At 38.0% G+C, this 12,899-nt stretch overlaps 3 protein-coding genes across 6 annotated transcripts in view; 2 read left to right on the top strand and 1 right to left on the bottom strand.

Annotated features, from left to right (window-relative positions):
• Positions 1–1,473, top strand: part of LOC18019002 (ATP synthase subunit beta-1, mitochondrial) — a 3,008-nt gene extending 1,535 nt beyond the window's left edge. The window contains exons 6-10 of the mRNA XM_006399313.2: positions 1–37; positions 140–298; positions 379–603; positions 697–1,008; positions 1,098–1,473. The exon at positions 1–37 is cut by the window's left edge and continues 2 nt beyond it. Of these exons, the coding sequence (XP_006399376.2) occupies positions 1–37; positions 140–298; positions 379–603; positions 697–1,008; positions 1,098–1,211 (847 nt within the window). The 3' untranslated portion in view covers positions 1,212–1,473. The remainder of the gene's footprint in view (positions 38–139; positions 299–378; positions 604–696; positions 1,009–1,097) is intronic.
• A 102-nt stretch (positions 1,474–1,575) lies between these two features.
• Positions 1,576–5,552, bottom strand: LOC18019000. Of its 3 annotated transcripts, XM_024156297.1 has the most exons (14): positions 5,341–5,552; positions 5,207–5,219; positions 4,649–5,071; positions 4,236–4,549; positions 4,054–4,146; positions 3,867–3,957; positions 3,611–3,704; positions 3,434–3,531; positions 3,171–3,240; positions 2,907–3,010; positions 2,690–2,806; positions 2,508–2,584; positions 2,366–2,410; positions 1,576–2,277 (listed from the first exon to the last, which is right to left on the bottom strand). In XM_024156297.1, the coding sequence occupies exons 3-14, from the start codon at positions 4,955–4,957 to the stop codon at positions 1,743–1,745; spliced, it is 1,947 nt and encodes a 648-aa protein (XP_024012065.1). In that variant the 5' UTR covers positions 4,958–5,071; positions 5,207–5,219; positions 5,341–5,552; the 3' UTR covers positions 1,576–1,742. The 3 variants fall into 3 exon arrangements, with proteins under 3 accessions (XP_024012065.1, XP_024012066.1, XP_006399374.1); XM_024156298.1 differs by having other exon boundaries at positions 3,617–3,704; positions 5,207–5,552; XM_006399311.2 differs by lacking the exon at positions 5,207–5,219 and having other exon boundaries at positions 5,341–5,551.
• Positions 5,553–6,222: 670 nt separating this feature from the next.
• LOC18018999 (translation factor GUF1 homolog, chloroplastic) lies at positions 6,223–12,801 on the top strand. Of its 2 annotated transcripts, XM_006399309.2 has the most exons (22): positions 6,223–6,503; positions 6,593–6,769; positions 6,957–7,043; positions 7,298–7,354; positions 7,523–7,588; positions 7,969–8,031; positions 8,386–8,430; positions 8,534–8,634; positions 8,864–8,960; positions 9,202–9,273; positions 9,683–9,837; positions 9,917–9,974; positions 10,375–10,455; positions 10,679–10,765; positions 10,884–10,955; positions 11,047–11,181; positions 11,288–11,361; positions 11,596–11,683; positions 11,861–11,938; positions 12,095–12,170; positions 12,409–12,449; positions 12,562–12,801. In XM_006399309.2, the coding sequence occupies exons 1-22, from the start codon at positions 6,270–6,272 to the stop codon at positions 12,655–12,657; spliced, it is 2,040 nt and encodes a 679-aa protein (XP_006399372.1). In that variant the 5' UTR covers positions 6,223–6,269; the 3' UTR covers positions 12,658–12,801. The 2 variants fall into 2 exon arrangements, with proteins under 2 accessions (XP_006399372.1, XP_006399371.1); XM_006399308.2 differs by lacking the exon at positions 10,679–10,765.
• Positions 12,802–12,899: the final 98 nt, after the last annotated feature.

Below are 12,899 nucleotides of genomic sequence, written 5' to 3'. Positions count from 1 at the left end.
GATTGAGAGTGGTGTCATCAAGCTAGGCGAGAAGCAGGTTTGCATCTAATTTCGATTAATCTACACTTTTCTTTTTCTTGCACGTGGATTTGGGTTGATTTTTGTTGCTCGGTTCTCTCTTTTTTTTTTCTTTTAACAGTCAGAGAGCAAATGCGCTCTTGTGTATGGACAAATGAATGAGCCCCCGGGTGCTCGTGCCCGTGTTGGACTTACTGGATTGACTGTCGCTGAGTATTTCCGTGATGCTGAAGGCCAAGATGTCTTGCTTTTTATCGACAACATTTTCCGTTTCACTCAGGTGAGCCTTGTTGTTGTATTCTCTCTCAGCACCTGTGTGCCTTATATTTGATGAAGTGATCGGTTTATTTTCTTGTGTAGGCCAACTCAGAAGTGTCTGCTTTACTTGGACGTATCCCGTCTGCTGTCGGTTACCAGCCAACTTTGGCTTCCGATCTTGGTGCTCTTCAGGAGCGAATCACAACCACTAAGAAAGGTTCTATCACCTCAGTCCAAGCCATCTATGTCCCTGCTGATGATTTGACTGATCCTGCTCCAGCCACGACTTTTGCTCACTTGGACGCCACAACCGTGCTCTCGAGACAGGTGTGAACTTGTCTCATTCTGATGATTCTTTTCACAATATGTGTAATGTTCATAAAGCTGATATTTTTATACTTTTTTCTTTCCGATATGAAGATATCTGAGCTTGGTATCTATCCTGCTGTGGATCCTCTGGATTCGACATCCCGTATGCTCTCACCTCACATTCTGGGTGAGGATCACTACAACACGGCTCGTGGGGTGCAGAAAGTCCTACAGAACTACAAGAACTTGCAAGATATTATCGCCATTTTGGGAATGGATGAGCTTAGTGAAGATGACAAGTTGACTGTTGCCCGTGCCCGTAAGATCCAGAGATTCTTGAGTCAGCCATTCCATGTTGCTGAGATCTTCACGGGTGCCCCAGGAAAATACGTTGATCTTAAGGAAAACATCAACAGTTTCCAGGTATTTATATATATGCCCATATGACTTTCTTCCCTGCGCCATGATTGTTTGCTATATATGAGCTTTATACGAATTGTAAATTGTTGCAGGGTTTGCTCGATGGTAAGTACGATGATCTTCCTGAACAATCGTTTTACATGGTTGGTGGGATTGACGAGGTGGTTGCAAAGGCAGAGAAGATCTCCAAGGAGTCAGCAGCTTAAGCGCCTGATTCATCTCTCTTGGATGTTTAATACTTCTCTTTTTCTTCTTTTGTTGACAATAACGAAAAGAAAAAAAACAAAACCAATGCTTTAGGCTGAGCTGCTAAGTGCATTGCGATTCCCATCATTGTGAGTGTGAGAGCCGGGAGATGATGCTGAACATATTCATTTACGGTTACTCAAATTTTTGGTTCTTTTGCTTCCTTTACTTTTGAAATAAAGGTCAAGTCTTTCAGATTCGAAATTGCAATGTGTGATTTAAGATTTCGTGATATCAATCTCTTATTTCTCTTTGATTCAGAAAATGTTATAGTATGATCATCATCGTCATTTGAAACCATCTCTAGGCTATATATGACATCCATTTTTGAAAAATGTATCACTATATTGAAATATTGCAAATGATCTAACAACCTGATGCCACATTACAACTTCTTCCATAGCCTTCTTTTATGCTCTTATATACAACCAAATATATATTGAAATCAGAAGCCCAATTTTGTGCATTGGTCCACAAAACACCTCTTTCCATTAGAAGCTCAAGCTACCTTCTTTCAACAATGCTTTATAATCTCTCGGCACATCGACCCGATCAATCACATCCAACGCTTTTTCTTTCTCGATAACAAAATCAAGCAGAAAACCTGAAGAAAACCTCTTCACCGCAGCTGATTTGCTTCTTCTCACTCCACGAAAATAGTCACTGCTTTTGCTCAAAGGGTCACACTTTCTTGCCCGCGAGAACTCAGAATCAAAATCTTGACTCTTGCTAACACATGGATTCCTCTTTCTTTTGCTTGCCTCTTGTAACATCTTTTGCTCCTCAAGTGTTATTAATGGGACACTGAGTGGTTCAGATGTCAATTGCTGGTTCGTAGTATTCAATGCAGACTTGATAGAAGAAAGTCTAGGAACTCCTCGAGCGTCGCTCTTTGCTTTTGTAACCAAATGTTGTAACCAAATCAGCTGTCCAAGAATGTAGATCTCTGTCTTTTCTTTACTAGCGTGATAGAGTGTCTCGATGCGTAGTATATCTCCACCACTAGGCTTACTAGTGAAATCAGTCCTGTAAGATTAAAAAAAAAAACCATTGGAAAAACAAAACACAAAATGCAGGAAGAGAAGTTGCAGGTCTTGTTTCATTCACCACTCACCCTGTATTTGCCCACTCTCCAACCCAACCGAAACCATGATGAGCTCTGCGATGAACCCATTCGACGATCATTAGCCATAAAAGAAAAAGGTATTTCATACCATGTTAAGTCAGGGTAACGAAAGAAGGGTCAGATTTCTTACTTGGTTGTGTTGGCTGCAACAGGGACAAGCCAATGCAGTGTCCTCTCCATCTCGTCCTTAATTTGTGCAACCGAAAGCTGTCAGAATAACCACAAACAATACCGCCTTGTGTTTTAGTACTATTGGTCAAAAGAACACATTCAGTTTTTGTCGATCAGAGAGTGTACACCATAAGACATTACCTCCTTATCGACATTGAAAGACTTAATCTTGGAACGAAGAGCCAATTTTATACCAGGGGGTAAGCTTTGGTATAGAGAGTCCCTTGCATTTGAAGTTATAGAGCTTGCACGGACGACCTATACCCATAAAAACACACACTTTTGATTTGATATGATCGAGAGAATATAGTTAGAACCAACCAAACCAAATGAAGCAAAGCTACGTTTGCGCACTTACAAGTGTATCAATCTGCACAATAATATTTGCATAATGTAAAGCAAGACCAGCAGGTCCCAATCTTTTATCATAATCTGCAGCTCCTTTCTTTGATGGTTGATCATCTGGGCACATAATTTGATGTAAGAAAAAATCAGTTTTTTTTTTTTTGTGAATAATAAATTATGGAGGATCAATTGACAAGAAAAGTTGAGAACATTGAAAAACATAGATAGATGCTCAGTAGCACATGGTGGAAGGTACAAAAGGGAAGACCTTACATACCGGCACCACCGAAGATATTATGAATCTCTAGCAACAAGAAATGTACAATGTCTACTAGTTTTTCCATTACCTGAAATACAATAAAATAGCGGTCAAGATGAACATCACAATAATCTATTTCTGGTTGCAAAAAAAATTCTAACAAGAGAGTTAGTTTTGGTTGGATTTTAGTTTGTGAAATGCAACTGTTGGATTTATTGAGTACTCTTAAACATACAGCCAAAGGAAATGGTGATTTTTAATGATAATGAAGCGGTACACACCTCCTCGAAACCTCTCGACCACAACGACTTTTTCTTTAAGCTCTTCACTACCTTTCTCTGGGATTTAAGTTCCGTTTTTAAGATTGCAAGGCCATCACCTATATTTACAAGAGAGGACTGTTATGAAAACAATGTTTCGAATCTAATAAAGCAGGCAAGTAGTCTTCGATAGTTTACCCTTACTGCTGCTAGCTGAGTTCTCTTCTTCTCGGCGCTTTTGCTCATAGTCTTTCTCCAATCGATCCAATACTTGGAGTTCTTGGTATAGTTCCTGAAGCAAAATAGATATTACACATCTTTCAAGAGATAATCTGCAGTTTTTCAAAATTAAACAGCTACTAAAGAAGACAGCTCAAGGCACATAACACACATCTAAGTAGCAAGACAACTTAATATGATTTTAAAGTTTCCAATTTTAGAAAGTGTTACTCACAGCAGTATACTGCACTAGAACCATCAGTTGTTCAACAACTAACACAGCGTCTTCATTCAACTGCCTTTGAGGGGTTAATTCTTTGCTGATCCTGAGAACCAAAGAAACCATATAACAACTAAAAAGAAAGCTATAAGACACAAAGATGAACATAATTACATGCACAAAGATTTCGTATAAAATCCACCTGTCGAAGTAGCGCTGTAAATGATGCCACTGAATATCTTTTGATCGGTTTCCAAACCGAACCACTTCTCCCGAAAAAACTTGCAGCTCCTGCCTGCAAATATAACAAATTAACTATCTTGAAATGTTTTTGACGAGCTAAGAAAAAAAGGAAAAGAAGCAGTCTTAGTCTTGGATTTTCACCTCTTATCAGCAGCAACAAGTCTGAGGAGTTCATCAAAATCATTCGAGACAAGATTTTGAACACCTTCGGAATAAAGGACACTTTCTTTCAAATGCATGATGTTCCTCTTAGAAAGGGATTCAATGAGATTTGAGCTTTTAACAATTGTGTTTGCTACTTCAAAGGCTAAGATCCCAAGTTCATTGCCTTTAGTTGCAACCCCAGAAGTAAATCCACCGCTGCTAAGATCCGTCATGCTACTCCCAAGAGTATCTAAAACATCCTTTGCTTTACCTAAACCCGCTTTGCCTAAAAGCACACTTGCCTCTGTAACCTGCCACAATACAGCAAATTCAGTTTGTTCTTTTGACCTGACAATACGTTAACTCGTGATCGTACTCGTAGCTCGTTATTTCAGCTCGTCCAAACTAACCTTTGAAACTGCAGTTTGAGTAGATTTTGCAGACCTAAGTTTCTGTGATGGAACAATGGGCAACCTCGGAATCCCATCATAGAAGTTATCTTCTGCTTCCCTTTCGCGGAAAGAGAATACATCTTTCAACTGGTTTTGTTCCTTGACGTCTTTAACCATACATTGCCTCACACCAGGACCAAACAAACCCATCTGCCCAGATGGTTGCGGGTAGCCAAAATCGGGTTCTCTAGCATCATCAGCCACACTTGAACCTGAATACTCACTGCCAAAATTGATTCCAAGGCTCTTGGAGCAAAAACTCCCCATAGCTTTTTCTTTATTCTTCCAAAGACCTCAAGCTACGTTTATCATGCCACTGAGTTGAGCGTAGTTTAAGAAAAATTCGAGAGACTCTGATGCAAAACCAGCGAGGGTAATAACCTAGAACAAAGGACAAAGTAAGGAAAAAAGTCAGATCAAATCTTCGAGACTAAATTCCGAAAATATGGACAAAGTCGTGTCCGAAATAGTTCAAGACATTGCAATCGCCCTCGGGCAAAGGTAACAGATTCGCACCATTCGTCTAAGCCTGAAACACACCAAGCCAAAGCCGTTTCACGAAGCAAAGCCTTTCGATCAAAAGACTGTGTGAACCCAAGCAGCAGCAAGATCAGATTTCCTAACAGAGGAATGCGAAGGAGAGGACTTACCCAGAAGAGAAAAAGACGTGATTTCTCGAGCGATAGAGCTTGGGATTCACGACACAGAACAGTGAAAAGACAAAGGACAAAGCAACTGGAACACGAGAATATATGTTAGAAAGGAGAAAGTCAAGGAGAGTAGTATGAATGGAGGAGGAAATCAAGAAAAAGGGATTCAACAAGACAAATCAAAACGGATTGGACCACCAAAATTGGCATTCCCCTAAAGCCAAAACGAAACAGACCAGCTTGATTAAGAAACAAAACCAGCTTGAAAAGTCAAAACTTTTTCTTTAATCTCAAGAGTTAATAAGAGAGAGAGAGAGTCACCAAGCGGTGATGGTTTGGTCAAAGCATCCCATATTACCACGACATTGACTCAATTTGTGTCTTTTTTTTTTTATTCCGTGTAAGTAAAAAAACTCATCTTTGGCCTTTTTCTCACTCTTCTTACTTCTGAACCAAAATCGCGCATAAGGTTAGGACTTTTCAAAGGGATTAAATTAGTCTTTCAGGCATGTGAAGATCTATCTAAGAAATGATTAAAACATTAATCAACTCATCATTGAATAAAAGAGTCTCATATACAATCATATTGCTAAATTGCATGATTATTTGGATCATCGAATCATAGCACGACAAATTGAACAAAAAGCTTTTTATTGTGTCTTTTTTTTTCTTTCTTTTAAGTGTGTTTTGAAATTATTCTGGTTATCCAATTCACAATCAACTTATTCGGTTAAGTTTAATTGCATCAGTACAAACAAAACGGATTACGATCAGAACAATTCGGGTCGGGTCGGGTCAGGTCGGGTCAGGTCGGATAATAGAATGGACTGGCCCAGTTACATAGTTTCGGTCTGTGGCTCAAAATTCTTTAAAATTAAAAATCCCATAAAACCGTAAAAAGAGGTCGGAAGAGTAACACATACAGTGCCATGGCCATGGCTTCTGCTATGGACTTATCTCCTCCAACGTTCTTCTTATCCGGAACTTCTTCTTCTTCATCTCTCCGTCGTCTCTCATCCATTTCCGTCTCTAGCTTCCGCCGTCACTCTACCCGGAGGTTACAGTTACTTTGCCAGGCCACAGCCGGAACTCAGCCTCAGAGCGGCCTCTCTGAGTCTGGCTCCAAATTAGCCGCCCGTTCTGGCCAGGACCGTCTTTTGAAGGTCGGTTTCATGTTTTATTAATTCTCTCACCCAGAAACTTGGATGAATTGATTTCAAATGATTTGTCGAAAATTGTTTTGAATTTGCAGGTTCCGATTTCGAAGATCAGGAATTTTAGTATTATAGCTCATATCGATCATGGGAAATCGACGTTAGCGGATAAGTTGCTTCAGGTGACTGGTACTGTCCAGAACAGAGATATGAAGGAACAGTTTCTTGATAACATGGATTTAGAGAGAGAACGGGGCATCACAATCAAGCTCCAGGTTCCAAATTCTATTTTCTCTTATTCCTTTGCACAGTTCTCAGTTTTCAAATCAACTGAGAACAAAGCTTCTACATTTACCTATCAAGAGTTTGTTCTTTTTCGTTGCTTTCCATAGTGAATACGGAAACCAGACTTAATAAGATTTGTCAACAATCGACTTAACTTTGTGTTGTATGTCTGTGCAGGCAGCTCGGATGCGTTATGTTTACGAGGATACACCATATTGCCTCAACTTGATAGATACTCCAGGTCATGTTGATTTCTCTTACGAGGTACTAACATCATCTAATCCACTGAAAATCCGTTTATTCTTTCCAACATAGACTTATTGTCTGCGAATAAAGTTTAAATCTTTACCTTAAAGTGAAATTCAATTTGTCATCTGTGAGCAGTTACTTAGGACCCTCGGTTTGAATGTTTAAAATTTTCTTATCTTAAAGCGTAAAATGTTTGAATTGTGGAAAATACAAATGATTAAGTTGCAGTTTTGATGAAGAATACTGTGCTAACTTCTTTTTGTTAATAGGTTTCCCGGTCTCTTGCTGCATGCGAGGGTGCTCTTCTTGTTGTGGATGCATCCCAGGTGATTTTTCTTTTCCTTGTCATACAATTTTTTGACACGGTGTGGAAACCTGGAATCTGTATTGCTTTAGCTGGTTTTTTTTTGGCTTGGTGAATGTTACAGTCTTTTTTGATGACCAAGTTCATGCGTACAAAACTTTCTAAGAACTTCCTTTAACATGTGCTTTAGGGTGTGGAAGCGCAAACATTGGCTAACGTTTATTTGGCTCTAGAAAACAACCTCGAAATTATTCCTGTAAGTACGGAATTATGCTTCATCTTATTGACATTTATATTATTCTTCTTAATATATCACTTTCAAGTATATGTGGTAGATTATTCAGTGACGTCAATGCCCTTTTTTATTAAAGAAGTCAGAGTCTACAATAAGTTAGCTCTCAAACTGGCCTAACATGTTGTAAAAATAGCTAGCATCACTCCAGCAGTACGTAGAAGATGCTTAATGAATAAAAAGTATAATGAAATCATTTAACGTTTGGTGAACGTTTGGTAATTGCTTGAATCTGATTCATGACTATTCAGGGAACAATAATGCAAGGTGTTTTTTTCTTCCTGTTCAACAATTTGGTCTGTATTCCAGAGTTTAAAGCAAACGAACTCTACTTCTTCCTGCAGGTTGTGAATAAGATTGACCTTCCTGGCGCTGAGCCAGAGCAAGTTATCAGGGAGATTGAGGAGGTTAGTGATTCCCTTCATTGTGTAGCCCATTTTATGATGTTCGTTGGTATTAGCAGCAATCATACAATGCGGCCAGTTATAATATGGATAGTATTCCTTCTTTGGTGTCTGCAAGAACTCTTCAGTCTTTTATGTTGCTGTTGTCAAAATGTAATCAGTACATTTAACCAGGTTATAGCTTCTATTAGAAAAAAATGTTAGATATTCAATGTACTTACTTTATGCCTTCGACATTTCTTTGTGATATTTTAATCCAGTCTCATGTTCCTCTAATTATGTAGTTGTTTCGTTACTGCTATTCCAGAGACATCAGCCTCTATATGAATACTGTTTGATGATGCGGATTGTTTGTAGGTTATCGGCTTAGACTGTAGCAACGCTATACTCTGCTCGGCAAAGGTTAGGTTTTTACATCAGTTTGCGATTTTGCTACTTAAAGATTTAAGACGTGTCGCTCTCTATCCATTTAATTACATTTTTGGGGCATCTTTCATTGATATAGGAAGGAATTGGTATTACGGAGATATTAGATGCAATTGTTCAAAGGATACCTCCACCTCGCGATACTGCAGAAAATCCCTTAAGAGCCTTAATTTTTGACAGGTACGCCCTTGTTGTTATTATCCATAATGACTTTTACCTTTCCTAGAAAAAAACATTTCGATGGCAAACCTCATAGAGTTATATGGTGATTGGACTGGTCACTGGCTTATCCCCTATCACTGGTTAACTAAAAATGAGTGTGAAGTATTCACTTTTTGTCTTGATTAGTCTACAAATGTGCAGTGTTTACATGTTAACTACTTCTATTTTACGATACATTTGTCTGCAGTTATTATGATCCCTATCGTGGTGTCATTGTATACTTTCGAGTTATTGATGGGAAAGTGAAGAAAGGCGACAGAATCTTTTTCATGGCAAGCGGAAAGGTTTTTCTTTTGCTCTCTACTCTGGTCTGGATGTCTTTCAATTTTATTAAGATCGCATTCCATATGCCAAATAGAAATTAATGTAATTCGTGCATGTCAGATTTTCGTGGTCTATGCCATCAGAGTGATGTGCAGTGTTATTCTGTAATTATTTTCGGAAAAATTGAGAACGTCTATCTTCTAGATAAGTTTTCTTGTGTTTCACCAGTATCTCAAATTCCCAATTTTGCATCAATTGCAGGACTATTTCGCCGATGAAATAGGCGTTCTATCTCCGAATCAAATTCAAGTGGATGAATTGTATGCGGGTGAGGTAGTGTGCTCTTTTAAACATAATTATTCTGTTTGTTTCACTTACTTTCCAGTTCTTTCGTTTCCCATTTGCTTGAGTAAATATTGGCTTTTCAGCAGAAACCTTGATATTACGAAATGAAGATGTCAGTTTTCTTTTGCTGTTATGGGGTTTATTCCAATGCATGTTAATAGGGAAACTATAAGCATTTTCATGTAGCAGCTTTGGCAGAAGATGGAGCTGTGATTCATAACAATTTGAGTGCAATAAAACAAATGTGTTTTCACTTCTCTTGAGGCTATATTTGAGAGGGAATGGTTTAATTACATAATTCTTTGCACGTTCTAATAGCTAGAAAGATGCGCTGGTTGACTATCATGCCACATTCCTTCCTTACTCATAATTTGAATGTTAGTGTTCTTAATTACAGGTGGGCTATATTTCTGCTTCTATAAGATCGGTTGCAGATGCCAGGGTAGGAGATACAATAACAAACTATGGAAGAAAGGCAGAAAGCTCTTTACCTGGTTACGAGGAAGCTACCCCTATGGTGTTCTGTGGCCTGTTTCCAGTTGACGCTGACCAGTACTGACTTTTTATTGTTCGTTTGCTGACTTTAGTTTTTGTTTATGTAATTTTTTTCACATGTGGTCTATGATGACAGGTTTCCGGATCTTCGAGATGCATTGGAAAAACTGCAACTCAATGATGCCGCCTTGAAGGTATTAGAAAAGTGAAACTACAGAAAATAAGTTTTTTTTTTTTCTTTTGTCTGTACCCAAAATAATGTGTAGAAGCAGTTACTAGGACGTTCCCTCTTTTTGGCTTGTGGTGGGAAACGAGTACGCATTACGAACTACTTAATTGAAAGATGGTTAACGTATTGATGTTTTTGCATGACTTGAATGCAAAATATAGACTAAGTGGAATGTAAAGTCTTTTTTAGTAAAGAACTGGACTGTAATTTTTACTAATCCTTTTTCAATGGCTAATTAAAAATAGTACCTCTCTCTTGTATGTATCTTTGTTAATGATATTCACATTTGGTCTAGGGATAAAAATCGAATACTTAGCTGAAAATTCATATATTGGGTTGTCCTGAACTTGGTTGTTATCCTGCAGTTTGAGCCCGAAACTTCAAGTGCCATGGGTTTTGGCTTTAGATGCGGTTTCTTGGGTCTTCTCCACATGGAAATTGTGCAGGTCAGACGTGTTTCGCTCTTCTTGTTTTTAAATGTTTTTTTTGATTGATGATTTGGCACACCGATAACCGAAATAAGTTGATAGGCAGAGATTTTTCGTATATTATGTGCAAATTTTACTTACTTCTAGCTTCCTTTCTGATGGATGCCCGCCATATATTGTATTTAGGATGGATTACCAAAGTAAGTTGTTGGAATCATGCTCCAATTGATCTTCTTTGCAGGAAAGATTAGAGAGGGAATACAATTTGAATCTTATTACCACTGCTCCAAGTGTTGTATATAGGGTGAACACTGTAAATGGTGATACTGTAATTTCCTCTTGATCCTACACTTTTAAATTTTGTTCTTCCCTAGAAACTTGCATCCTTGTGTTTGTCTTTCTTGATATTCAGAGCCTTACTACCACTTAAATATTTGCTTCTGCAGACTATGTGCTCAAACCCATCTCTCCTTCCACAACCTGGGCAAAGGAAATCAGTCGAAGAACCATACGTTAAGGTTACTTTTCCTGTTGCATAAATATTGCTGATATTTCCACATGACACGTTTCTTAGAATACATATCCTTAGTACAAAATGATATTATACAGATTGAGTTGCTTACACCAAAAGAATTTATCGGTGCGCTTATGGAGCTCGCTCAAGATAGGAGAGGGGAGTTCAAAGAAATGAAATATATAGCTGAGAACAGAGCTTCCATCCTCTATGAGTTACCCCTTGCAGAGGTGAGTTTTGCCTGTAAACAGTTCAGATAGTCCCGATGAAATTTTTGGTGTCTCTCTTGATTATGTTAACTGATCTTTTCATTATTGGCTCCCTCCTATTTTGCAGATGGTGGGAGATTTCTTTGATCAGTTAAAGTCCAGGACCAAGGGATATGCTAGCATGGAATACTCAGTTATTGGGTAAGTTCCACCAACATTAATTGCACAGATAAACTCTTACTTAGTGATGCATGTCTGCAGTTTTAGTTGATTAACTTAGATGCTGGTCAGCTTTTTTTACAAGGATGAAAACCTATATTATTTTCTTAGTAATTAAAAGCCACAAGTAATCTAGAAACACTTTAATTGATCTATGTTTCTTTTGCGCTTTTTTTTGTCTTTCTTGGATCTTCATTTCTAATAATATGTGTGCAGGTACAGGGAAAGCGATCTGATAAAACTCGATATTCTGATTAATGCTGAATTGGTGGAACCTTTGTCAACCATTGTACACAGAGACAAGGTTATTTATTAAAGCTTTCTAATCTGAGTTTTGTGAACCTAGCGTAAAGCTTTGTGAAACAAATTCCTATTTGCTCAAAGCTCTTACTGTTGAGATTAGTACATCTCCCAGTATTTGAGTTATAAAAGAGTCTTGTCCTCACAGTACTGTGGAATCATTTTGAAACTATGCTTCCAGGCATATTCCGTTGGGAGAGCCTTGACTCAAAAACTCAAAGAGCTTATTCCGCGACAAATGTTTAAAGTGCCCATCCAGGTATTTACGTTTAAGCTTCTATAAATAATTATTTCATTCCGCTTTTGAACAACTAAGTTATAATCTATGAATTGCATATCTCGTTGGTTATCTGTCATTTTGGCCTTAGAATATACAAACCGCGGAAGATGTTTTGACATAAACATATACTTACAGGCTTGTATAGGAACAAAAGTGATTGCTAGTGAAGCGCTCTCAGCAATCAGAAAGGATGTTTTGGCCAAATGTTACGGTAACTACACATTCCCTTGTTTCCCTGCCTCCTTTCACTAAAGCATGAAATAGCCATCACCTGGCTTGATATTGAAACTCTTTAACCGTTTTAGCCTACACCTCTTGTATTACCAGAAACCTCTCTTCACAGCTTCTGGCATCGATTGGATTCCGAAATAATAAAATGAAGTAGCTTTCGCTTTAATGTGTCTGTTCTCACAAAGCCATCTCTGATCTTGTTACTATAATTCATTCAGGTGGAGATATTTCTCGGAAGAAGAAGCTTCTTAAGAAACAGGTACTTTTCTTTCCCGCTATGAATAAGGCTCTATAAAGGCTGAATCCGTGATTAAGTAATCAGCAATTTTGAGTCCTTTTTAATTTGAAATTTGATTTGAATGTGTATACAGGCGGCAGGAAAGAAGAGAATGAAAGCCATAGGTAGAGTCGATGTACCTCAAGAAGCTTTCATGGCCGTCCTCAAACTTGAACGAGAGGTTTTGTAACCACTTTAGTTAAGTCACTCAAAGAAAATATCCATTACATTACAGTATTTCATTTGATCCCTTTGTAATATTGTGCAACCTATTTTCACCTAATGCAATTTCATTCTCACCTGAGAAGAAGCTTGAAATACTTTTTTCCGGATATTTACACTGCGTTGAAAATTTTGAGTTATTTCTGGTTTAAAAAGAAGGCTTAAAAAAATATGTATAATGAAACATTTATTACACTTCCAAACTTTACA

The sequence above is a fragment of the Eutrema salsugineum genome, unplaced genomic scaffold, assembly GCF_000478725.1.
Source record: "Eutrema salsugineum unplaced genomic scaffold, Eutsalg1_0 scaffold_2, whole genome shotgun sequence".
Taxonomy (NCBI): domain Eukaryota; kingdom Viridiplantae; phylum Streptophyta; class Magnoliopsida; order Brassicales; family Brassicaceae; genus Eutrema; species Eutrema salsugineum.
Note: the sequence above shows the minus strand (reverse complement) of the source record. Positions and strands in the feature narration are given on the sequence as shown.

Bases quoted from the DNA above. Each gene is read 5' to 3' on its own strand.
- LOC18018999 (XM_006399309.2), top strand. From the start codon at position 6,270: ATGGCCATGGCTTCTGCTATGGACTTATCTCCTCCAACGTTCTTCTTA. The intron at 8,431-8,533 runs GTTAGGTTTTTA...TCATTGATATAG, and splicing joins CTATACTCTGCTCGGCAAAG to GAAGGAATTGGTATTACGGA. The intron at 8,961-9,201 runs GTTTTTCTTTTG...CATCAATTGCAG, and splicing joins TTTTCATGGCAAGCGGAAAG to GACTATTTCGCCGATGAAAT.
- LOC18019000 (XM_024156297.1), bottom strand. From the start codon at position 4,957: ATGGGGAGTTTTTGCTCCAAGAGCCTTGGAATCAATTTTGGCAGTGAG. The intron at 3,705-3,866 runs GTGAGTAACACT...ATTTTGCTTCAG, and splicing joins TTCTAGTGCAGTATACTGCT to GAACTATACCAAGAACTCCA. The intron at 3,241-3,433 runs GTGTGTACCGCT...ATTGTATTTCAG, and splicing joins GGTCGAGAGGTTTCGAGGAG to GTAATGGAAAAACTAGTAGA.